A 24,163-nucleotide genomic window follows, 5' to 3' on the forward strand; every position below is an offset into this window, starting at 1 on the left:
AATGAAAAAAAAAAAAAAAGAGAAACAAAGATAAGATATTCTATTCTTCATGTGCAAATCATGTGAATGCTAGTCAAGGAATCATGTACGGTATAAAAGAGAACAGTTAATGATGTTTTTGCAGTTGCTGCATACTGTTACAGTTTGGAAAATAAGTGTAGCTCAGGTGTTTTATGACGCTCAACCGCTCTATTATATCATTTATCTATATACGTAATCAAAACTATAAATCAAGAAGTAAATATTCTGATAGAGTAGATTAATACAATTATATATGCATTTAGAAGAAATATAAGCCATACTGTGCGTGGTCAGATTAGATCAATTTCTTTTTTGCACTAGTGCAGATTACTCTGGTTTACTGTGTGTTGTGAATCGTCCGGGCTTCCTTTCTCCCCGTTCTGTTAGCCGATTAGCTGTTAGCTCACCTCGCCCCCGGCTGATTTGCTATAAGTGCAGGAGTTGATGAGTCGGAAGTGCGTGTGGTAACTTCGTCCTGTGATTGGTTCGAATTCTGCATTTATTACCTCACAGTCCAATAGAATATGGCCTTAAATGCAAAATAAAAGTCAATTTGCACGTAAAGTTAAAATATACAGCTTTGAAACAAATGTATGTATATAAATCAAAATAGATTTAAGATTTTATGCTAAGAAAGTTTTAACACAGACGCATTTGGTTTATGTTTTTTATATCAATATATAACAATATGAATAAAATAAAAGTCACCCTGCAGATAAAGTTGATATGCCTGTTTAGCCATACTACACCGAAACGTCGATTTATAAATTCAGATCTATAGAGAGAGAGAGATTTTAAGTCGGTGCATTCTACAACGACATTTCTATTGTAATCTGGGGATTTAAGAGAAAGTTCGAGTTTAATCGTGCGGTCCTGTTCTATTATCTAATGACTGGTGACAGATTCACTGCAGCAGCATCAAAACCCATGACAGCGAATCATGCGGAGCGTCTCGATCTGCTGGTCGTTATATGGGATCATTAAATACCGAGGTAAGACAAGTGCATGTATTTAAGGATTTTAGATCATTATAACTCAAGTTTAGTGCTAAGTTTATAGAATATCATAAACACCAGCACAACAATAAGTGGTCCATCGTTAGGATTACTGCTGAAGAATTTTAATCAGGACCGATAACAATGATCTCTCAAGGATTCAGTAAAGTGAGTGACATCGGACATTAAAGTGTTTATTATTAATGTATATATCTGTTAATGAAGATGCTAGACACAGAAGTGCGACATTGTGATGCAGCTCGGGCCTGCAGCAGCACATTAGATAATATCAACAATCCACATCTTGTGCTGTTTTGGGCCTGATTATTGCTTCGACATTGAATGACTGAAGCAGCTGCTTGTATATCTTAGATGAACCACATAATTACTGGACATGGTATTTGCTGTAATATTGTGCTCAAGTAGGCCTAAATCTGCCTACCTGTGCCTTTTGATAGACTGCATGTATTTCCTGAATTTTAAATATCTATATATGGATATAAAGAGAAAATGTCTTTCAGTCCACAAAGCTTTATCAGCACGTTTTTACCTTTAACCAAATTTCAGAAGCATAGCCTATATATTAACTACAGGTGCATCTCAATAAATTAGAATGTCGTGGAAAAGTTAATTTATTTCAGTAATTCAACTCAAAATAGTATATAAAATAAATAAGGTGAAGTAAACCAAATGTTCATTGCCCTTCTTCCTCTCATATGGCAGGTTTTCTGTAGAGTGCAGATAATGCTGATAAGGATGGTGAGAAGGAGGAAGATTTCCAGATGCCGACACAGCAGTGGGCAATCGTTCGATCACTGATTCTTACACTGGAAGGGTAAACATTTTGACTGGCCATTTCTCATTCTCAGCAGTCAAACCTCATGGACCACAGAGCTCAGAGAGACAACAGCAGGGCCAGCTACTTTGGAAATGTTAAGAACAGGTAAGGTTTGGCTGGGTTTAAAGGAATAGATGAAAAATGAAATCATCGATGTGTAGATCCAGCTCACAAAGAGACCTGTGTCATCTTTTTTCTTTAGATTGGGATCAAAGCTGCCGGCTGGAATTTCGCAGCCTCCAGGCTTCATTACTGCTCAGTGTTCCATTGGCGCTCTGTGTGCACTGGGGAAGAGTGCTGGGCAGGAAAGTGTCAAAGGACATCACCAAATCCGGAACCCCAAACTAAGACAGTACTATCTAAAGGGTATATGAATGACCATTTACAATGATTGACAAGTAGCTGATTTGTAAGGCACCTAACCACACACAGGGATGTGATTCTTTTGGATTAATCTGGAATTCCAGTTATTTCGGCCTAAAATCATACCCCATGGGGGAACTTTTTTATGAATGGTAGTGAGAATTTGAGATTGCTTAATATTATAAAATTTGCAACTGTTATGATGTAATTATATAAATATAGGCTATGATCTGGCACTGTTTTCAGTTTCGATTCACTGTAAATGCTAGCTGCGTAGAGTTTCTTTAATTTACATTTGGGAACGCAACATTCGTTATTAGAATCGTTTATAAATCTGTTGTTGTTTACAATGAGAAGTTTCAGTGTCACGTGATCGTTGAGAAATCTTTCTAATATGCTGACATTTACTTTGAACATTTACGATTTAATATTATCAATGTTAAAAACTGTTTTTGTTGCTTAACCTTTTTGTGGAAACAATAGCCCCTTTCAAACATTAATACCAGTAAATTGCTGTAAAATTACCGGAATTTTAAAAACGTATTTACCTCTAAAATTACAAAATTACTCCATTGACTTTCATGTAAAATATACTTTTTTTTTACTTTTTTTTTTTACTTCATATTAAAATATTAATTCCAGTAAGTTTAAACAGGCAAAACCTCAAAATTTGGTATACTTTGGCGACATGTGGTGACTCATGTTGGTATAAAACTAGCAATTACATGAAATCTGAATGGCCACTAGATGGCCGTAGTAGGACTACTCACTGGCACCTATTTAGGCCTTGGGGCTCTGTTTAATAAAATCATTTTAAATGCTCTGTTTAATCAAATCAGCAAGAAGTTGTGAACAGAGTAAGAACAGGTAGGGAAATATGGAATCCCTGTCTGATACCATGATTAAGATTAAATCTGGGTGAGGTGCCAGCACGCAGTTTGATTGAACAGTTACCATTGGAGTATAAAGTCGTCTTAATTAAATAGTTACTGAAACCAAATTTTTATTGGCCGAAAAAATTAAATTATGTTCAACAGTGTCAAATGACTTATGGAAGTCTAAAAAAAGAATGAAGCTCTTATCTGAATATAGGTGGGGATAATCGATGAGATGTAAAACTAAACAAATATTATTTGAATTATGTCTGTTTCTCATGAAACCATTATAACTCTTATTGGAAACTTAATAATTCAATTCTGGACCAATTCTGTTTAGGTGACCATTCGCAGTTTGATTGCACATGGTTGGAATATAGCTCAACTGAGTAATGATTATTGTAATGATTAACTGGGAATTATTGAAGTTTGAAATTGGTACATTTTTAAGGAATTATGGAAGTGTATTAGCTAAAGCCAGGAAATGTGAAGAAGAAAATATCATCTCAAAGATTGCAGCTTTCACTCAGAGATCTCCCCCTATTTTCTCAGACAATGAAAAAAATGAAACGGTTTACTCTTCAAAACCATTTAGATGATATGTATAAAAGGAAAGCAAACATTCAAAAAATACAATTTCACATTTGAATATTAATGGTATAATAACACACGACCCGAAATCTATTGCTGATTATTGTTCATCTTTTTATAGCTCTCTTTATGAATCTAGATTTAATGAAAAGGATACCTCTGATTTCTTAGCCTTATTAATACTAAATCTGTAAAGGGAAGACAAAAAAATAGTCCTATTTGTATAGAAGGAACTTAAGTTAAATAAATACCCTGGTGTGGATGGATTAATGTCCGAATTCTATAAATCTTTTTCTGAAGAACTTGCTCCTTTTCTCTTAATTTTTTTTTTCTCTGAGTATAGAAATTGGAAAGCTTCTACACACCCTCACACAAGGCTTAACTACCTTAATACCCAAGCTAAAAAAAAGACACATTATTTTTAGACAGTTGCTGCCCAATTTGCTTGCTTAATATTGATTATAACATTTTAGCCTCTATATTATCTGTTAGAATTAAAAGGACATTAGACTTCATTATTGATGGTATACAATCTGCATCAAAATATTTTGATTGGTGAGTGAAGACATTTAAAATGTTGCAAAAAATTTCTATTTAATAAATGCTTTAATAAATGTAATAAATATTTTTGATAAGTGCAAATAAATGCTGTTGAACTTTCTATTTATCAAAGAATCCTGAAAAAAATATAGATCACAGATTCCACAAAAATATTAAGCAACACAAATATTTTAACATTGATAATAAAAATAAATGTTTCTTGAGCACCAAATCAGCATATTAGCCTCATGTGACACTGAAGATGTGAGTAATGGCTGCTGAAAATTCAGCTTTGCCATCACAGGAATAAATTACATTTTAAAATATAATAAAATACAAAGCAGTTGTTTTAAATTGTAATAATATTTCACAATATTGCTGTTTTTACTGTATTTTTAATCAAATAAATGCACAAATGTAAATGTACCTTAGTGAGCATAAGACGATTTCTTTCAAAAACATTTAAAAAAATCCTAAGTGACCCTAAACTTTAAAATGGCACTGTACATTAAAGCCAACTTGCAGTTTTTACACAGTAAAAATCCCAACTTATATTATTTAAATTAATTATCAGTATTGTGAATAACATACTTAGATTCAACTGTGACTGTCATACACAGGTTTAAGTTAGTTACTGCTTGCTAAACATACTCTGCGTCTTTAGTTTAAACAGCTGAGGAAAGTAACTGAGAAACAAACACATCTGCTTTCACTCTAGTTGATGCAGCTTGTGTTTTTGCATTTTATCTTCATAGAGGCTGCGTTTCCAGCTAAAGATCCAACAAGGAAGACTTTGGAGTCATGCAAAAAAATTGAACATGGAGTGAGTAAAGTTTTTAAGCTTATTCACACGCTCCATCGCCTTCATAATCCTGTTGATATATGATAGTCTCCATAAATACAACAGCCAACATTATGTCATACATTACTGTCATCTACTGATAACTTTAGAACAAAGGTTCCTGAAACACCCCACGCTGTCTAGTCAAGCTGGAAATATCTCTAATGAAACGGTCTGAATGGGTATTTCAAATAGAGCATGGAAACTTTACAGCAAATATAATAGGAAAATATCGACTGCAAAGAATTTGGTAACTAATATTTCATTATTTAAAATGAATTAATAAACCAGGAACAGTAAACTATAGGCTAAATCTGATGACCCAGCAAAATATTTCTCCTCTTCTCTTCTCTTCTCTTCTCTTCTCTTCTCTTCTCTTCTCTTCTCTTCTCTTCTCTTCTCTTCTCTTTGAATAGCGTTCCACAGAGACACAACGTTTGAGAATACAGTTTACTGCGTCCATGGTTATTCAAGGTCCACCAGATGAGATGTGTTGCAACACTCCTCAGATTCTCAGTTTAACTTTTCTGCCATTTGGAAACAAACTAACTTGCATTAGTGTGCCATGACGTATGCCGGGTTTAAACAGCTTCAAGTCTAGAAATTATTGTCAAAGTGCTAAATGTTGTGCTGAAGGTTTAAAGTTAAAACTATGCAAATCATTTTGCCACAGAATAAGAACAACAGACATTTGTGTGGATTTGTGATTTACATGTTATCAAGCAATATTTGCACGCCTGGAGACAGCTGTCTGTAGCAAAGCAACAGCGAATGGAAAATTAGAGTTTGGACGATCAGATATTACACTGTGCACAGAGTTCATTGAACTCCACCTTTTAGTTTATGGAAAGAATAAAACCAGAAATAAAGGTCAGAATTGTTTTGCAGATGTTTTCTTTTATGTTGTCCCTATGTATATTCAGTCATATTTGTTGTATTTACTTTTATTATACACTACTGTTCAAAGGTTTGTGTTCGATATGATTTGTTTATGTTTTTGAAAGAAGTCTCTTATTCTAACCTAGGTTGCAATTGTTTGATCAAAAATACAATAAAATGGTAATATTATTACAATTACTGTACTATTACAGTTACAAATGACTATTTCTATTTTGATATATATAAAAATTTAATTTATTCCTGTGATTCCATTACTCCAGTCTTCAGTGTTACATGATCCTTCAGATATCATTCTAATATGCCCTCAGTTTAGTAAGCCTCCCCCACTCAACCTCACAGGCCCATAGGTTGTCTTTACGGTTCAAATTCTTTGAAATAAATATTTTGTGTTTTATGTATAAGCTCTATCAGGGCAATTCTGCTACTTATTTACTTAAATACACAGGAAGACAAACATGGCAAATGAAAATATTCGAAGGCAGGAAGTGACAGCGTCCTATGATTGCATTTGCATGAATTCTGCATCTGTGTGATTGGCTCATAGTTTCTGGCCGCTGTGACTCTGTCCAGTCATCTGATGTTACAGGGCTATGAAAATGGAAATGAGGGGGGTGTACAGCAGTGTGGAAAGAAGGGAAGTGAAACCGTTGTCAGTGTGACTATGTCTTTCCTTATGAACCACCTCAAACAGTTACCCAAGAACAAGGCCTCAACCTCTACAGAGACGGCTTCTGACCTGTGTCCTAGACAAGAGCAAAGACTCAATCCTGCTCTCAACGTTGGTGTTGTGGGAGCAGCGACACTTGTGTCCCCTTCCACAGATGCAGAATATGACGAGCTGATGGTGAGAGCGTAAAAGTGTGTTTACAAAATGTAGCTGTTAATGCATGAGGGTGTAACTAAAGTGAACAGAATTGTAAATCTCAATACAGCTGCTCTGTAGCATTAATTGACATTATAAGCTCTTTGTGATGCCATTCTGTAGTGGTTTACAATAGCTTTTTTTCTGTTGCTTTGTGTGATGTTTATTCATCTCTCAGGATGTGGAGGCGGTTCCTTTACCTGATGGAAATGTATGTCTATTGGCTCTCCCATCTGAATGCTCTCAGGGGGAGGGGCCAGCCGGCATGTCTTGCCTCAAACTATTTTCTCGTTACATCACAGACAGAAAGGTGAGAATGTTGTGTTTATGCTATGCTGTTCTGTATTCCCATAACATTTCTTAAAATTCAGCATAGTCAACTTCTGACTCTCCATTCTGTCTCACTAGGGTGTGGTCTCTGGAATATTGCTGGTGACGTCCAATAAGATCTTCTTTGACCCTCAGAAGTCTCACCCACTCGTTCAGGAGCATGGCTGTGAAGAATATGTATTTTCCTGCTCTGTGGATGATCTTGCCTCAGTTTCCTTCTACACAGACATCTCTCACATTCACTTCAACAAGACAACATACAGGTGCTTCCTGCTTTACTGCTTGGATGCTGTTTCCAAAATTAATTAATTGGCCTCTATACTGCAATTTTATTAAATCAAATAATTGAGTTTTACTGATATTAACACTTAACACAGTATTTTAATGTTTTTTTTTTTTCAACAAAACTTTTTAAAGTAGTTTTTTAATGTATTTCTGTTACAGACTATTATTAGAATAAAATATATCACAATTATTCTCATGACTTCTGTTTTTAGAAAGCAGAAAGAAATTTGGTGGATGTCCAAAAAATCATCGTTACATGCATATTTCTTTAATATTAAGTGCATTTCTTTGATATGTATTAATAATGTATATATTTTATACATTGAACTCATCACTCCGTTAATTTTTAAAACCTTTTTCTTCCAGATTTAACAGTTGTAAGCCATCAAAGAGTAAAAAAGAGCACAAGAAAACCCATCAGTCAGCATTAGAGGCCGCTCCTGCTCCCAAGTCCTTTGTTTCACATGATCCGACAGCAATTTCGGGTGCAAATCCTGAGGAAGAGGATGAGGAAGGTGGAGAGGCAGGGGACATGGCCAAAGCTGAGAGACAGCTGACTTTGGAGTCCGGAGGAATGCTAACAGCAGCTGCAACTTTCTGTTGTGGAGGACCAGACAGCGTTCAGAGAGGAAACAAAGCATATGGACACACAGACAGAACAAAACAGCAATCATATTTGGAAAGACAACTGTTAGGTAATCACTTTTTTCAAGAACTTTGATATTTAACTTGTACTAAATAATATAAGCAAGGATTACAAATAAAAGCAAGCATTATCTCTTTTTTATCACTAAATTCACTTAGTTATTGCTCTCTTTACTCATCAGGTACTTATGCTGCTACATCTAGTAGTGGTATAAATGGATCTCTGATGTTTGTGAGAATTCGACACAAACTTCAGTATGTTAAAAAGAAGGCTTTCTCAAAACCTAAAATCCCCTCCAGAGACGCCTGGTTCACCCTGCAGCAGGAAAGGTACTTAAGCCTTTCCTAGACTACACAGTCTACCTGGTGAAATGAACAGCAAGACAGGGCAGAAATGTGCTGATAATGTCATAGCACAAGCTTCTTCATCTCACTTTGTTTCTTCTCTCTTTCTGTCTGACATTTTGTGCTGTAGATCAGATGAGCTTTACGCTTACCTGAGCCAGCATCGGCAAGATCTGTGCATTCTGGAGGGAGGTGAAGAGGACGAAGCAGAGTGTGATGAAGAGGATTTTGTGCTTTTGGATGAGGAGGAGCAGGAGGAAGAGGAGGGGTCTCCACGTGAAGGCCAGGCTGGGGAGGACTGGGAGGTCAGTTATTTACTAAATGCATGGATTGGGCAAACAACTCATACTTTGCACTTTGCAAATATGTATATGTGTAAAGGTCATAATTCACTTGTTGATCTCTTAAGATAATTGCTCAACCATGTTCATGGACTTGTAGTGTTGCTCCTGTGACAACCAAGTCACAAAAAACTTGCATAAAATTTCATTTAAGAATACAAAACCGTTCTTTTTAAATTGTAATAATATTTCATAATATTACTGTTTACTGTATTTTTGATCAAAATAAATTTAGCCTTGGTGAGCTTAAAAGACTTATTTCAAGAATATTAAAAATTCTTACCAACTCTAAACTTTTGAACAGTAGTTTAAGTCTGTATGTAAATAATGTAAATAATTTTAGGTTTAACTAATGTTTTGGATCTTGTGGTTATTGCATTAACCAGCCACCTTAAGTTAGCTCTTATATCCATGCTAAACATTTTATTTTCACAAATGTTATTTAGAAATATTAATATGATATGAATAAAGATTAAACATTATATTTTCATCTGTAAAATGACAGGAAATGTTTGTCTCCTCAGCTGTATTTATTGGGATTAGGGTTGTTTTGGTGGCTCTTATTGCATACTGAACAGCTTTGTTTTTCCTTATATACTCTGTAGACTAGAAAATTCTGTATCCGTTGACCAGAACATGGTCAGCTTCTTATCAAAAAACATTTTTGGTTGTAGTTGGAACTTAGATTAAAAGTCTAGTCATATCAGTCTTTTTAAGAAAAAGCTGTTTTATACTACAGCGCCAACATCCGTGACTGTCCAGCACTGCCAACACAGTGACGTCAGCGCGTAATAACTTAATTTCAAGTTATGAATAACTTCGAGAGAATATTAGCGGAGGAAGTGCGTCGGCACAGGCACCTCTATGATCCGAGTATGCGCGATCATAGTGACCTCCAGTTGATTCAAAAAGCGTGGAACGATGTCGCTGCTGCCGCGGGGAAAGACGAAGCAGAATGCCGTAAAACGCGGAAGAACTTGAGAGACAGGTTTGTGAGGATCAAGAAGAGGGTCCACGCAAGAAGCAGTGATCCAAGTCCTTACAAGATCATGACAGAGCTGGGATGGTTAACCCAATTTGTTACATATCGGGAAAAAGCCCCAAATGTGAAGGTAAGAAATAAAAATTATGTTATCAAAAGACAGCTGTCTGGATGGATAGTAGCATCCTAGCTAACTTAGTTGGTCTGCTCTGTCTTGTATTGATTGAAAAAAAAGTGTACCATGTTGTCTTATACAGATTTTTGATTTCCTTGCATGATTGTTGCTATGCGGTCGCCAATAAGATTCATTTTGTAAAATGCGTGCCGTGTTCAAACAATGGAGACAAAAACATGTCAACAGAAAAGTCACTCATGAACCTCATTCATGGAAACTAATTCCGTTTCAGTTTACTTAGGGCTGCACGATTATGACAAAAATCATAATAGTCGATTTTTCCCTTGAAATTGTAATTGCAATTATTAATTAGGATTATCACAATTTACATTGAATGATGTTTATACCATTGTTTGATGCAACTGCATGCCATATTTTTATATGAAAATAAACAAGCTGAAAACACTCTAACTGAAAAACCTTTAGTGCTTTTCTATAGTATTAAGCCTCAAATGTCAAATATATATCACATTGGTTTCTTCTTTAAATTATATGTAAAAAAAGTAAAAATATGAATGGTATTATAATGTTATACTAAAACTAAAACAAACAATGGAAAAACCCTTACGATAACATGTAGAAAGAAAAAAACATATCTTAAGCGTGCAGAATAACATAAGTGGACTTTGAACGATTAATTGCCGCTTTGAACGATTATGTAATTGTGGCATCATAATGGTAATTGAGATTAGAAATTCGATTAATTGTGCAGCCCTAAGTTTACTCTTCATTTCTTTAACGTTATTGATCGATGCTACCATTTTTTCAGAGAAGTGTCGTTTAATGCACACAATGTAAGTCACACTTTTTACTGGAAAGTCAAGTTCAGTCACATGGGCTGTTTTAAAGTTTGTCTGCGTTAGCAACAGTAACCAATGGGCGGGGCTTGACGAAACGTCTCATTTACTGTGCCTTAAAGGGTTAGTTCACCCAAAAATGAAAATTAGCCCATGAATTACTCACCCTCAAGTCATCCTAGGTGTATATGACTTTCTTCTTTCAGACGAATCCAGTCGGAGTTATGTTAAAAATTGTCTTTGATCTTTCAAGCTGTTTAATGCCACTCAGCGGGTGTTGCATGCATCAGTCCAAAAGAAGTTAAATAAAAAACGCCCATTCATAAAAAAAAGTCTCACACGGCTCCGGGGGGTGAACAAAGGCCTTCTGTAGCGAATCGATGCGTTTTTGTAAGAAAAATATCCATATTCAAAACGTAATAATCACTTTAATGTAGCTTATTGAATGTATCATGGCTGAGTGCCATGAAACAGCTTGAAAGATCAAAGACAATTTTTAATATAACTCCGACCTGGATTCATCTGAAAGAAGAAAGTCATATACACCTAGGATGACTTGAGGGTGAGTAATTTATGGGCTAATTTTCATTTTTGGGTGAACTAACCCTTTAAAAGCTGAAATTTAAATACGACAGTTTGACAAATCATTTGATTGTTTTTAATTAATTCAAAGTGTCCTTTGTATGTTGTGCAGCATGATAGAAATGTACCCTTTTATCTTCTAAATTCATCTTCATTTCTTTTTTAACGATCATTTTTAATTAAAATGCCATTCATAAAATTCGATCTTTTTCTGTTGACATATGCCAGTCTTCTCCAATCATTTAGTCAGCTTAAACACCTCCTCTTTGTTACAGTCGGCTTCAAGCTTCCATTCAGATCAGATTCTCCATCCAATCAATGATGGATAGAACCAAGTCCTGTTCTACTTTTATTATTTTTCTGATTATCTTTCAATCGTATGTAGGTCGCAATATGGAAGAAAATACCTGTTCAGTATGTTTATAACTTGTGTCTTTTAGACCGGAATGTAATCACTGTTTTTTTTTTTTTTTTCAAGGATTTATGTAAAGTGTTCTCCGTTGAGGAGCTACTGAAGACAAACAGTTTTCCAATCTCTCCGGCATCAGGAACATCAGAGACTGTGACTTCCGGCAGCCCTTTACCTCTGTCCCTCAGGCCATCATCGCCTCTTCCACTCACCCCATCCACTCCTCTTCTACCCTGTCCGTCACCCAAACGCAGCCCCTCGCCTTGTTCAATTTCAGCTTTCCCTGCCCCAAGCATCTCACCCTGTTTCAATGCCTCACCATCTTCTACTGAATTAATACCTAAGAGAAAGTCTACCACTGAAGACACCTTACTGAAGATACTGGAGCAGCTGGACTGGGAGAGGGAGAGGGCCATGCAGCAGGACAGTGAGGATTTCAGATTCGCTGCTGTCATTGCAGACATGTTGGCAAAAATCGATCCTCAGCTGAAGTCTGAGGTTAAGTTCAAGATCTATCAAATACTGTATGAAGCTGGGCAAAAAAAACACACGGAACAGATCATGTTTTTACTGAGACTGTAGCATTGACAATTGTTTTTAGGAAAGAATATTTTTTAAATGTCTATTTTGCTAATATGCGTATACGTTTTTTGTGTATTTATGCAAATATGTAAATAAGAATTTGAAAGGATATTTTGTTTTATTTGTACATTTAAACAAGTATTTGTGTAGTACATTTTAGCTTGTACAGCTTTTATTCTATGTAAATATACTAAAATATATAGTATTTTTTGAAAAGCTGATGAAAGCTGAATAAAGAAGCTTTCCATTGATGTATGGTTTGTTAGGATAGGACAATATTTGGCCGAGATGCAACGATTTGAAAATCTGGAATCTGAGGGTGCAAAAAAATCGAAATGTTGAGAAAATCGCCTTTAAAGTTGTCCAGATGAAGTTCTTAGCAATGCATATTACTAGTCAAAAATTAAGTTTTGACATATTTACAGTAGGAAATTTACAAAATATTTTAATGGAACATGATCTTTACTTAATATCCTAATGATTTTTGGCATAAAAGAAAAATCAGTAATTTTGACCCATACAATGTATTTTTGGCTATTGCTACAAAAATATACCCCAGCGACTTAAGACTGGTTTTGTGGTCCAGGGTCACATTTGAATATGTAGATTTTCATTTGTGCAGTTTAGTGTATACTTGTCCTATGCCACAAACATAAGAAAAATGGTACAAAGCAAACAGTACCACTGGGATTAATAAGAGCCAGCAAAATGGAAATGTATTAAATGTGCTTTTAAGCATTTATTTTTGTATTACATTTTTTTTTTTTTTTTACACATGGCATTGTTGAAAGTGTGTATAAAGGTCATCTTTATTAGCACTTTTTTGTTCGGGATCAGTGTGATTTTTTTTTTTTTTTTTTTAAAGATCAAATTACAGTAAAAACAGTGAAATATTATAGTTTAAAATTAATGTTTCTATTTTAATATAATGTAATTTATTCTTGTGATGGCAAAGCTGATTTTTCAGCAGTCATTACTCCAGTCTTCAGTGTCACGTGATCCTTCAGAAATCATTCTAATATGCTGATTTGGTGCTCAAAAAGCATTTCTTGCTATCAATTATTAATGTTTAATGTTTGTATGGAAATCTTGATACTTTTTTCAGGATTCTTTGATGAATACAAAAGTTAAAAGAATATTTATTTGAAATACAAGTCATTGTCATATTTATGTCTTTATTATCACTTTGTTATATTACCATTGATCAATTTAATGCATCATTACTGAATAAAAGTATTCATGTCTTTAAATAAAAAAAATAATTACTGACCCCAAATTTTTAAACAACAGTGTATGATTTGGTGAGTCATTCACATGTTGTTCCTGTACAGATGGTGTCAGTGGAGGAGAGTGGGCCGAAAGCTTCTGTCTCTACTGAACCAGATGGTTTGAGTCATATTCTGAACCAGAGTGTCATCCTGGACGCCCAACAAGTTAGAGAGGTCAGTACGCACTAACATACATGAACTAACTAATGCATAGCCAAAGTCAGCCAGCTTTGCAAAATAAAGACCTGTCCTGATTCTGGAGGCCTGGTGTGTTTAATGAGTAGTAAAACAACTTCTCTCAGATCGCAAAAGAGCTGCCGCCTCGTACAATCGGAAACACGTGGCAGCTGTCCTACAGCACAGACAAACACGGGGCCAGTCTCAAGACTCTTTACAGGAAACTCAGCACCACTGACTCACCTGTGCTGATTCTCATCAAGGACCACAACCAGCAGGTCGTACATTTTTTCACAGCTCTGATCAGAATGGACATCTAAAGGTCACTGTTCATGTGATTTTAATTCCCCACAATAAATTGAAATTTTGCTTCCACTTGTAATTTTGACCTAAGACGGATAGATGTTTTGCTTTTGTAAATGTATATTGGTTGGTTATTGAGTGGTTTTTACTACTTATCAGGTTTTTGGGAGCTTCCTCTCACATCCGCTGCATCCTAGTGATGCATTTTATGGCACTGGAGAGACCTTCCTGTTCCTGTCTCATCCTCGCTTTAAGGTAAATTCCAATAAAGACATATTTGAGAATATTTAACAAATAGACAGGTTTACAAGGACAATATCTTTTAAACTTTAAATTTGTTTCCTTTAAGTGTTTCCATTGGACTGGGGAAAACTCTTTTTTTATCAAAGGAGATTTGGACTCTTTTGCCATTGGAGGAGGAAGGTACATATTAGTTTTCTACAAAATGTGAACGTGCAAATCTGAATGCAGAGCAGCGTATTTCTTATTCCTCATTTTAGATTTGGTAACACAAAAGCTTGTACATTTTATTTGTGTAAAAAAAACTTAATTTGTCTCTTTTCATCCCAGTGGCCACTTTGGTTTGTGGGTGGACGAGAGGTTGTTCTTGGGCAGAAGCAGCCCCTGTTTCACCTTTAATAACTGCAGTTTGTCTGAGACCAACGACTTCACGATTCTGGAGATGGAAGCCTGGACATTCGGCTGACACAACTAGCATTGTAAATAATCCAAAACATCATGATTTAGTGGAAATATGGCCATTAACACATAAACTAATTCTCCACAGTTTACTGACACCTGTAAATCAAAGGAAAGAGAAGATGCGATCTGTGAATGCCAAATATTCTGCCTGAAGGGAAGTCAAGGGAATGAAAGCTCACCTAACATCTTTAACACCATGATGAAGAAAACCTGTTTCGTCTTGCAATTAAGATGCTTTTGGGTCCAGTTCATTATTTGAATGTGTGCACTTCATCATACAAGAAAAAAATGTTGTTCAAGTGAATTCTGGGACAGAATGGAGGACTGTCTACCCAAATAACATTATCTAAACAGTGTGTTTGTACTAGTGAGGTTGATTGCAGATCCTGCATCATTACTGCAGCTCTGGTTACAGCTTGAATATTATTGTGGTGAGGAACTTTATCAGTGTTAATTTAGGACTCAACACAAATAAGCAACGCTACGACTAAATAGCACTGATTAAAGCCTCATATGCTGTTAGTAAGCACAGCATTGGCTATAAACACTGATTTAGGCATTAGTTTAAACCCACGGCTGAACTTTTTTTACACATGGAAAAGGTTTCTCATTGCTCAAGCCAAAACAAAACCATGACTGAAATTACTTGGGTTGAATACCACACATAAACATCACACAAACCTCAGTTGCATGTTTCAAGTCTTGAGAAGCTTTTGGTGTCACAATCCTTTCTTAGACATCCACAAAGTCTTAAGTACCCATGTGGATGGGTTCCTAGCCTGTAGGAAAACCTTCTTTCTGTAGATTACTCTTGCAATGGTAATAACATCAATACCCTAAATTATCTGTACAAAAAATTATTCTACAAATGTCAAAAATTATAGTCTTACAAAACCAATGCAATATAATACATATGAAAATGCAGTCACACAATACTGAAAGTGTTCATTGACTTGTTACCTAATAAAATATTAGATTAACAACAGTTTAATTTATTTAAAAAAAAAACCACATTGTATTTATTTGATGCTGACAGAATTGCATTTACACAAAACTGCAGGTACAGGGATGTTTTTTAATGCACTACCATTCAAAAGTTCAGTACAAAATTATAGTTTTTATTCCGCAAGGACACATTAAATTGATAAAAAGTGACAGTAAAGGCATTTATAATGAGTGTTCATTGACTTGTTACCTAATAAAATATTAGATTAACAACATTGTTTAATTTATTTAAAAAAAAAAACACATTGTATTTATTTGATGCTGACAGAATTGCATTTACACAAAACTGCAGGTACAGGGATGTTATTTCATGCACTACCATTCAAAAGTTCAGTACAAAATTATAGTTTTTATTCCGCAAGGACACATTAAATTGATAAAAAGTGACAGTAAAGGCATTTATAATGTTACAAAAGATTTCTATTGAACATTCTATTTATCTATTTCATTCTGAAATGTATCAGTGTCTTACAAAAAATATTAAGCAGCACAACTGTGTCAGCATTGCTAAGAAAGACGTTTGAGCAGCAAATCAGCATATTAAAATTATCATGTGACGCATCAAAGGAAAACATTAAATTTTAAAACATAAAAGATAAATTGTAGTAATATTTTATAATACTACTGTATTTAGATCACATTAATGCAGTCTTGGTGAGCATAACAGACCTGTGTCAAAAACATTTAAACAAATCTTACAGCTCCCAAACTTTTGAACAGTAGTGCTTACATAAAAAAAAATGTAGTGTTCCTTCCCGTTTCTACTCTGGTCTTGTGGTAGAAAGAATCAGACGTGTGCTTTTTGCATTAGATTTAATTTATAAGAGACAAAAAAATTGTATGTTCCTTACTGACCATTATGTACCTCCAACCTTACACAAAAGTGGATTTCAGGTGTGATATATTAGAGCCCATGGCAGCGTTCCTGCAGCTGTGTGGTTGAGTTGAAATCCAAGGCTTTGCTTTGTGTGTGTTTTAGCATATTACCAGTATTCTGTTCAGACACAGAAAAGCAGACATTGCTTCCACAGACTTAAACAACAACATCAGGCCTGGTCTCACCCTGATTGGGCTTTCAGACCAGACCATCACAAACGGTCTAATCGAGGAAGCGACAGTCGGCACCATTCTGTGTCCTACAGAACTATCTGGAATAACAAAACAAATATGCAGCAAAACATAAGTGGCTTTGTATGCATGAAACAAAAGTATAAAAGTGGTTTTATCAGATCAATATACAACATAATGCTATTTCAGTTCATTAGTCTGAACAATGGATCAGACTAATGACATTCGTCACTCAGGAAGTGGTAGGTTTGCACATAATTGGCAAATTTTCTATATTAAAATATATGACTTAATTGAGATTGTGTTGTGTACAGTTAAGCACCCTTAAGGTTTCATTGGGTGACAAACCACACTCTTGTGACAACTTGATTTTATATTGTGCACTTTTGCATGGAATGTGTCACTCTAACATATGGTCACCAGCTGCCTTCTGAATGCGTCAGCTCCTCCATATTCCGTTCCTAAAATCAGACACGGGGAGCAGAGCTGATATCAGTGCTTCCTTTCTTTCTCTCTCATATACTCCCCTCATTTATCTCTAATGTTTCTGGAGAGATAGTCTTGAAACAGTTTTATGATTCCAGGTAAGGTCTAGCCTTTTCGAGCCCTTCCTGCAGGAAATGGATGTATGTGGAAGTTGAAGGATCCTCAAAACCTGCTGAGAAACTGATAGCAGGCCCCTCTTCCTCCTCTGGTTTCATGGATGTCTGGTCCAGGAAATGATTAGCATTGATGTGATGGACCTGCAGAAGTTACAGTGATATTCATCTAAGCAACTTGAACAAGAACAGTTGGCACAGACTGAACCAACTGTTTAAGAAAGCTAAAGCAGACTCACCACAGTGCCGTTGGGCAATGCCACCGTCATCTCCACTGGAAAAGTATACTTTTCCAAATGTAAACGAGCCTTTTCACTCAAATCCAGATTCTTCTTATCACCCTAAATGAAGGTAAGACACTAATGGCGCTTTTCCACTGCATGGTACAGTTCACTTTTGGGGGGTTTTCCACTGGGTACAGTACCTGGTACTTTTTTTAGTACCACCTCGGTTGAGGTTCCAAGTGAACCGTACCGTTACCAAAACGTGACGTGTAAACTCTGCTGATCACGGATTGGCTGGAGAGAATCGTCACGACTTGCGACACAAACGCAACAGAACCGCTAGATTTAAATCAGCACAGCCAGCGAAGGATCGAACGCAACTGTTTTGAACGAGCGCACCTTTTTTAACAACCAAAAAGTGTCTGTTTCGTTGTCTGTTGAGGAAGTACAGACGTTCCTCTCGTTGATAGCAGAGGAGCGGATCCAGCGAGAGCTTGATGGGGCGACGCGGAATGAAAAAGTTTTTCAGGAGTCGCGGCAGTAGAGGCGGCGCAACTATAACATGTGAATAATCCCGCCCACTCTAAAGCGGTACCAGAGCATGTGAGCGGAGTGGTAATATTTCCTTAAGAGCACAGAGCGCCTTTCTGAAGATTCCGCTCCGCTCGCTCAATACGCTCAACGCCAGGAGCGTCACACCGCTCCGCTTCGCTCACATGCTCTGATGTACTGAACTGCAGTGGAAACGCAAACCGTGCCGAGCCGAGCCGTACCACGCAGTGGAAAAGCGCCATTAGTTAGCAATGATATATGTCTAAATAAGGACTATTTCATTTAGCTTAACATGCATCAGCTAAATAACCCAAACTCCCCACCTGCAGATCCTCCAGCTCTTTGACTAGAGACCAGCTGCTGATGAAGCTCTGGTTGAGCAAGGCCAAAACGGGCGAACTCTCGAGAACTGTCTCTCGAAGAGTCCGCCCCGAACCTAACGCAGATAAGGAGCAAGAGAAGTGTAAAGAACACAAATTAGCGTAACATCTAATGTAGCTGAAAGAAACTTTAAAACCCATTCTGACCAATGATTAACACTGTCAGAAGATATCAAGATACAGATGAAGTCATGCGGACCATTATGGCCAAACTTAACTGCTCCAGAAGTTTGTATTCTATGTTATGCCTGTTTCTGGGTGTCTTACCTCAGCATGACTGGTCATCCAGGGCTCCCCAGAGCAGGATGGAGTGAACCAGCTTCTTCTCTGTATCTGCTCTGCTAAAGGCCTCATTGAATGGTAAATATGGCACCTTCCAAAAAGAAAACCCACTGATGAAATTGGCAATGATAATGACAACACTGCAAACATTTCTACTTGTCTGTTAAACAACCAATATCACAAAAAAAACTAGGATATTTTGAAAGAACATCTGTTCAGTATTGCTGCAGATTCTTAAGAACGGATTTCAAGTATGAATCTGTGATACAGAAAAGAGGTTGAGGGTCGAGAGTCAGGGAACTCACCTTTTTAAATGGGTACATTGTGACCTCTAGGTGTCTGGATGCTTCTTCTCTGCTCATCTCTGCACTCCAGACAATCTCCTCAAACATGAACTGAATGGGCTCTCCTCCCTCCCCTCGGCTGTCAATCATGTTCCCCTGCTCGTCATAGATCACTGAGGGAGTGGAGGGACCTTCTGCCCGGAGCTCCATCTAAAAACATATATGGCCCATTTACTTTATGCATGTTTTAGCCAAGAATGCCATGTATGGCTTTGATTCATAAGCAAAAATAAAAACTATAAAGCATGCAACAAAATGTCAGGAGAAGCATTTTCAGCATTATGTATACCACAAATCAAAACCCTCTGAAGATGTTCTGCATAAATGAGCACTAACCTGAGGCAGGTATCCAATATCCACCTCCATGTTGCTGCTCTCACTAGCCCCATAAAGCCACTCCATGTCCACATTCAAAGATCTGCCATATAAAACAATCAACTAAGGCTGCAGGATAATGGATAAACCGAAAATCAATTATTTTGCTCAAAAATGATAATTGCAAGTATTAATCACAAATATAGTCATTTGAGAAATCTCTTCTTACATTTCATCTGAAAAATTATTGCCCTTACACAAACGAAGAGAATGTCAAGTCATACGCATGGTTTATTTTATCTCGTCTAATTTCCAGATTTTATTTATCATATTGTTTAAACACATTCTCTACATAAAGAACTAAAATAGTTGAATTTCTAATTATTATTGCAAATACCTAATAATCTAATATTTTTATATTAATATGGAAGCATGTGGAACCAGTGAGCAAATATTGCAGGCAACTATGCTAAAATAATTGAGAGAAACAGAAATCATGATCACTATTAATTACGCAGCCCTACACTCAGCACCTTAAAAGTGTTAGGAAATGCAGTTAGGAATAGTGGAGGGAAGACTGACTTGTCATTTGGGACGTAGAGGTGAAACTCTCGGACGTGAGAAGCATCTTTGGAGAGGATGATGTTACCAGCAAACTGCCCAGGAGTGAACCAGAATGGAAAGTCTGGAACATCATTCAGCTGGAACTCAGCATGGATTCTGTAATTAGTAACACGATATGATCAGACTCTGTTGGAGGCTCACAATTAAAATAAAGTTAATACTGAAGTTATAATCAGATATTAAGTGACACACACAGTAAACTTCTTCTGGATTTTAAGAAAATCCCATTTATTCTGGATGACAAAAACTTTATCCAAGCATGGCAGCATGTTTTTTAACTCACCTGAAAACAATGTCATAATAAAAGTCACTAGCAGCCCGTATACAAGCCACAGCTCCCTGTGGAGCGAAGCGAGATTTCACAAAGGGCCGCGGGTGGAACATACTCAGCATAGAGTGGATCAGTACCTGGAGAGAAATTAAACAATCACAACATCTATCCACCAACTAAACAGAAAAGGACAACCTCGGATCACCTATTATTCATTATACATGTGGTTAAATCCAAGTAACATTAAGTTAAAATGGTTTTGTTGATGGGATTCAGCTCAAACATCTAAACGAATCCTAACTAATTTAAAATTCTTAAAGGTATATTTGTACCTCTTTGCCTCGCGGTGTGGGAGGATGATAGCGGTTGTTGGGAAGGTAGCCAGTGAAGATGTTCAGTTCACTGGGAATGATCCACCAAGTGTCGCCCAGGGCAGATTTACCACTGGGTGGCAGGAAGACCTTGAACTGCCTGGCATAAAACGTGGATGAAAGAATAGCTGGACGTTTCCAAAATCTCAGCCCACTAAGAGAGCTGTGTGAAACCTGATGAGAAAGACACTGCTCTCAATTTACCTTATAAGTACATTTTGGGTATGCACCTTGTAACAGTCCACTGTCTATATTTTTTACAATTATTTTAAGCTTAGTTTTTTAATACATTTCTTATTATTGGTAATTAAAATTTTTATATTTTTTAAATCATCACCCTTTATAACCTTGTTAGCGGTTCAGACGAATTTATAAATAATGTGTAATGTTTACATTACCCCTAGAAAGCCATCTTTGCTCTTAGTCATGCTTTCCAGCAATAAAGGCTGCATTTTAGCATGCAGGGTCAGCGTCTCTCCATTCGGGTCATGTGGTATCTCCTCTTCAAACTCTGGGGGAGGTGCCGCACCTTCAGGCAACAGAGATGGACATCAGGCATTACAACAATGCTTTAAACTCTCAGCTGGAATTCAGGTTTCTACAGTGATGGAGACTATACCCTTGAAGCATCTTAATTCTGCTTCAATAGATAATATCTACTTGTGAAAGGATGTTGATGCTCTGCAAGTGCACAGACAGCAAGAATAATACCTGTGAGTTTTTCTGCAATAGGTTTGAATTCCTCTGGACTGAGATAAAGGTCATGATCAATATCCAGGGATGAGAAGAAAAAGAGTCCGTCTGCTCCCAGTGCCTTCAATCCTGCCTCCTACAACAGATACATATCCAAAATTAATTTCACAATCCAAATTATTATTTTTTTAATTCAGAATTGTTTATTGAAATGTCACGTCCCAGTTCAGTTTGTTTTCCATAATTCAGCAAATAAAAACAAAGACGTTAAAAATCTAAATATAATTTGCAAATACATTGCAATTCATTTACATAGCTGTTTTTGCATTTTAATAAAACACTATTAACCGTTTCATATGTGTGATACAACTTTCATACAATCAACATTTTTAGTAGCCTACGGTTTAAAAGAAAAAAACATTTCTGTTATTAAAAAAAAAAATAATTTGCTTTGATCACAATTTCTTTTACTCGGCTACAAGTTCACTCATCGATTCTCTACTCATTACGAATCACCCTGTTCGAACGAGGCGATTGTTCAATCAGTGGCTTGCTGACAGACTGGTTCAGTCCATTTGTGGACGAATCATTCAGACAGGTTCTGTGAAACGGTTCAATTGATTCATTTAAAAGATTCGACTCAAAAGAACGAGCTGTACGCTAGAAAGCACAGCAGAATACTTGCCCCAAGGCAACAGGACACAATGATGTCTACGTCTATTTATTTTTAACTGAATTCTTGACATATTTTTATGTTGTGTCTGGGTCTATTATCAGTTTGAGAAGGAGGGCAGCCTAGAGAATCTGTTTAATGTAAGAAGCGACACAGAAGTAACACTGGTGTATGAGAAATAGGGGGGGTTGCTGTTCTAACAGTCTTGCCCAGCTGTGGCAATTATCCAACCCTTATAAAACAGCGGGCAGCTGGAGCACCAGATGTAAGTTTAATAGTCTCAAATAAAAACAGAAGACGTGGCAAAGACAGTTCAGGAATTAATCTTAGAAGAGGGATGTTTAAAACTAAGTAAACTTATTGAAATTTTACAAAGAGCCAGGGCTACATGTGACTTGAACAGCTGCAGTAAATCACGCAGTAACGTTACCTCTGTCAAGAAGCATCCCTCCTTCACGGGTCAAACTGCAATGAAATTCTGACCAAACTGGTATTAACTTACATGTCGTTTCACAAGCTGGATGTCCTGGTAATATTTAATGCAAAAGCCGATGAAAGGAACAGCAGCGATTAGAAATAAACTGGAGAATTGCTTGAAACGTGAGCGGGCGCATCTGCTGGATGGAGTCGCGCGATCTTCATCATGATCATCCTTCGGCTCTCCAGCAGGAGTTTTATCCACGTCTGCGGCCATCCTCTAATAAATGTCTCTATCTGCTCTGTAAATCACTACTGGGCCACAAAAATAGCCCAGGGTGATATAAAAACTCGTAAGTGAAGTAGCACAGTACTCATCGGTTCGTCTCCGTTATCGTAGCTGCGCAAGAGGAAATCACTCCTGCTACTGGATCATTTCTGTCGCTCTTAAAGGGCCAGTGCGCACATTCATGCTTTTGAACTCGATGGGCGTTTGTTCAAATCTAGTGAGCTGCCTGTCTAGACAACATTCGGAACGTGACTAAGTTGGCCAAAATGCTGTCTAGATAGGCAGCCAAGTAGGTTTTGAAACAGCATATAATGTATGACAATAATTACATGGTTCAGGGCCAAAGAATGTACTGGATCATTATTTTTGTCATTAGTGCTGCTAATACAGTTATGTATTTGTGTAATGTTCACGAAAAGGACATTTCAACCCTAGGCACACTAGACGTGTAGACTAGAGTTGTTGTACAATTATTTCTTTAATATTAAGTGAGAACGGAAGAATTTGGTCAATAATATTATGAAAAATTTGGAAACAGTGAATAAAGGACAAATAAGGAAAAGGATCTGTAAATTACAACTGTGGTAATTCCAAGCAAGAAAAAAAAAACACAATTGAGGGTCCCACACTCTTTAATCGATACATTTCCATGTTTTTCCCGTGACAGATTACAGGATTAGGTTTTTAACAATCATTTACAGTTTGCTGGCATGGATTTCATTTTATACTACAATTACATGCCATTGTTCCAGAAGGGCACATGACAAATAAACTGTAAAATAAACACCCCCTTTTTCAGGACATTTTAAACTCCAAATAGGGTTTACAGATCTTTATTATACTTATACTTTATTATTCTTTACTATATTATACTTTATTATCATACTTGTTCAATGAACCATAAACAAGTATTGCATGTTTGCACATGCTCCTGTGGAACAGTCCATAAAATACCAACAGTTCACACACAGGCAATTAAAGCAATACCTTTGGACATTAAAGAGACCTTTCTACTGACTCTGAAAAACACTAGAAGAAAGATGCCCAGGGTAATGAAAGTAATTTAATGCCTAAAAGATCTGCATACGCAGGGTAAGAGTTGTGGAAGTGTACATAAGACTGTAAGCGTAAATTAAATTTGCATGCGCAAGAGAAGCTTTGTAAAGGTGTAAATCGCGTTTCAAGCGTAATAAAAAATGATTTGCAGCATTTTACTGTTACTCGTAAGTGTCATTCATGTATTGTGAAACTGCAGCTTCATGCTAACGCAAAATAAATATGATCTGCATGCTTCTGACTTCCATGTT

General features: G+C 36.6%; 3 protein-coding genes across 4 annotated transcripts in view; 1 reads left to right on the top strand and 2 right to left on the bottom strand.

The window, feature by feature from the left end:
* LOC107654887 (mitochondrial fission regulator 1-like) overlaps positions 1–459 on the bottom strand; it is a 5,946-nt gene extending 5,487 nt beyond the window's left edge. Inside the window, exon 1 of the mRNA XM_016442200.1 lies at positions 303–459. The gene's annotated coding sequence lies outside the window, so the exon portion shown is untranslated. The remainder of the gene's footprint in view (positions 1–302) is intronic.
* Positions 460–574: 115 nt separating this feature from the next.
* On the top strand, positions 575–15,738 carry LOC107654889 (oxidation resistance protein 1-like). Of its 2 annotated transcripts, XM_016442202.1 has the most exons (17): positions 575–612; positions 924–1,013; positions 1,740–1,775; positions 1,886–1,959; positions 2,057–2,220; positions 4,979–5,046; positions 6,656–6,808; positions 7,005–7,136; positions 7,235–7,419; positions 7,808–8,136; positions 8,269–8,416; positions 8,562–8,736; positions 13,631–13,741; positions 13,870–14,022; positions 14,207–14,302; positions 14,397–14,470; positions 14,618–15,738. In XM_016442202.1, the coding sequence occupies exons 2-17, from the start codon at positions 993–995 to the stop codon at positions 14,751–14,753; spliced, it is 2,055 nt and encodes a 684-aa protein (XP_016297688.1). In that variant the 5' UTR covers positions 575–612; positions 924–992; the 3' UTR covers positions 14,754–15,738. The 2 variants fall into 2 exon arrangements, with proteins under 2 accessions (XP_016297688.1, XP_016297687.1); XM_016442201.1 differs by lacking the exon at positions 575–612 and having other exon boundaries at positions 738–1,013.
* Positions 15,739–16,553: 815 nt separating this feature from the next.
* On the bottom strand, positions 16,554–22,999 carry LOC107654890 (selenoprotein N-like). Its single transcript, XM_016442204.1, has 12 exons — positions 22,653–22,999; positions 21,496–21,613; positions 21,183–21,313; positions 20,746–20,958; positions 20,426–20,550; positions 20,101–20,238; positions 19,540–19,621; positions 19,165–19,353; positions 18,845–18,950; positions 18,521–18,633; positions 17,661–17,762; positions 16,554–17,565 (listed from the first exon to the last, which is right to left on the bottom strand). The coding sequence occupies exons 1-12, from the start codon at positions 22,842–22,844 to the stop codon at positions 17,395–17,397; spliced, it is 1,680 nt and encodes a 559-aa protein (XP_016297690.1). The 5' UTR covers positions 22,845–22,999; the 3' UTR covers positions 16,554–17,394.
* Positions 23,000–24,163: the final 1,164 nt, after the last annotated feature.

This window comes from Sinocyclocheilus anshuiensis, unplaced genomic scaffold (assembly GCF_001515605.1).
Source record: "Sinocyclocheilus anshuiensis isolate Anshui unplaced genomic scaffold, SAMN03320099.WGS_v1.1 scaffold335, whole genome shotgun sequence".
In the NCBI taxonomy this organism is placed as follows: Eukaryota; Metazoa; Chordata; class Actinopteri; order Cypriniformes; family Cyprinidae; genus Sinocyclocheilus; species Sinocyclocheilus anshuiensis.

Excerpts from the sequence above, each read along its gene's own strand:
- LOC107654889 (XM_016442202.1), top strand. The coding sequence starts at position 993 with ATGGGATCATTAAATACCGAG. Across the intron at positions 5,047-6,655 it reads GCAAAAAAATTGAACATGGA|TTACCCAAGAACAAGGCCTC; the intron begins GTGAGTAAAGTT and ends CACCTCAAACAG. Across the intron at positions 14,303-14,396 it reads TGTCTCATCCTCGCTTTAAG|TGTTTCCATTGGACTGGGGA; the intron begins GTAAATTCCAAT and ends GTTTCCTTTAAG.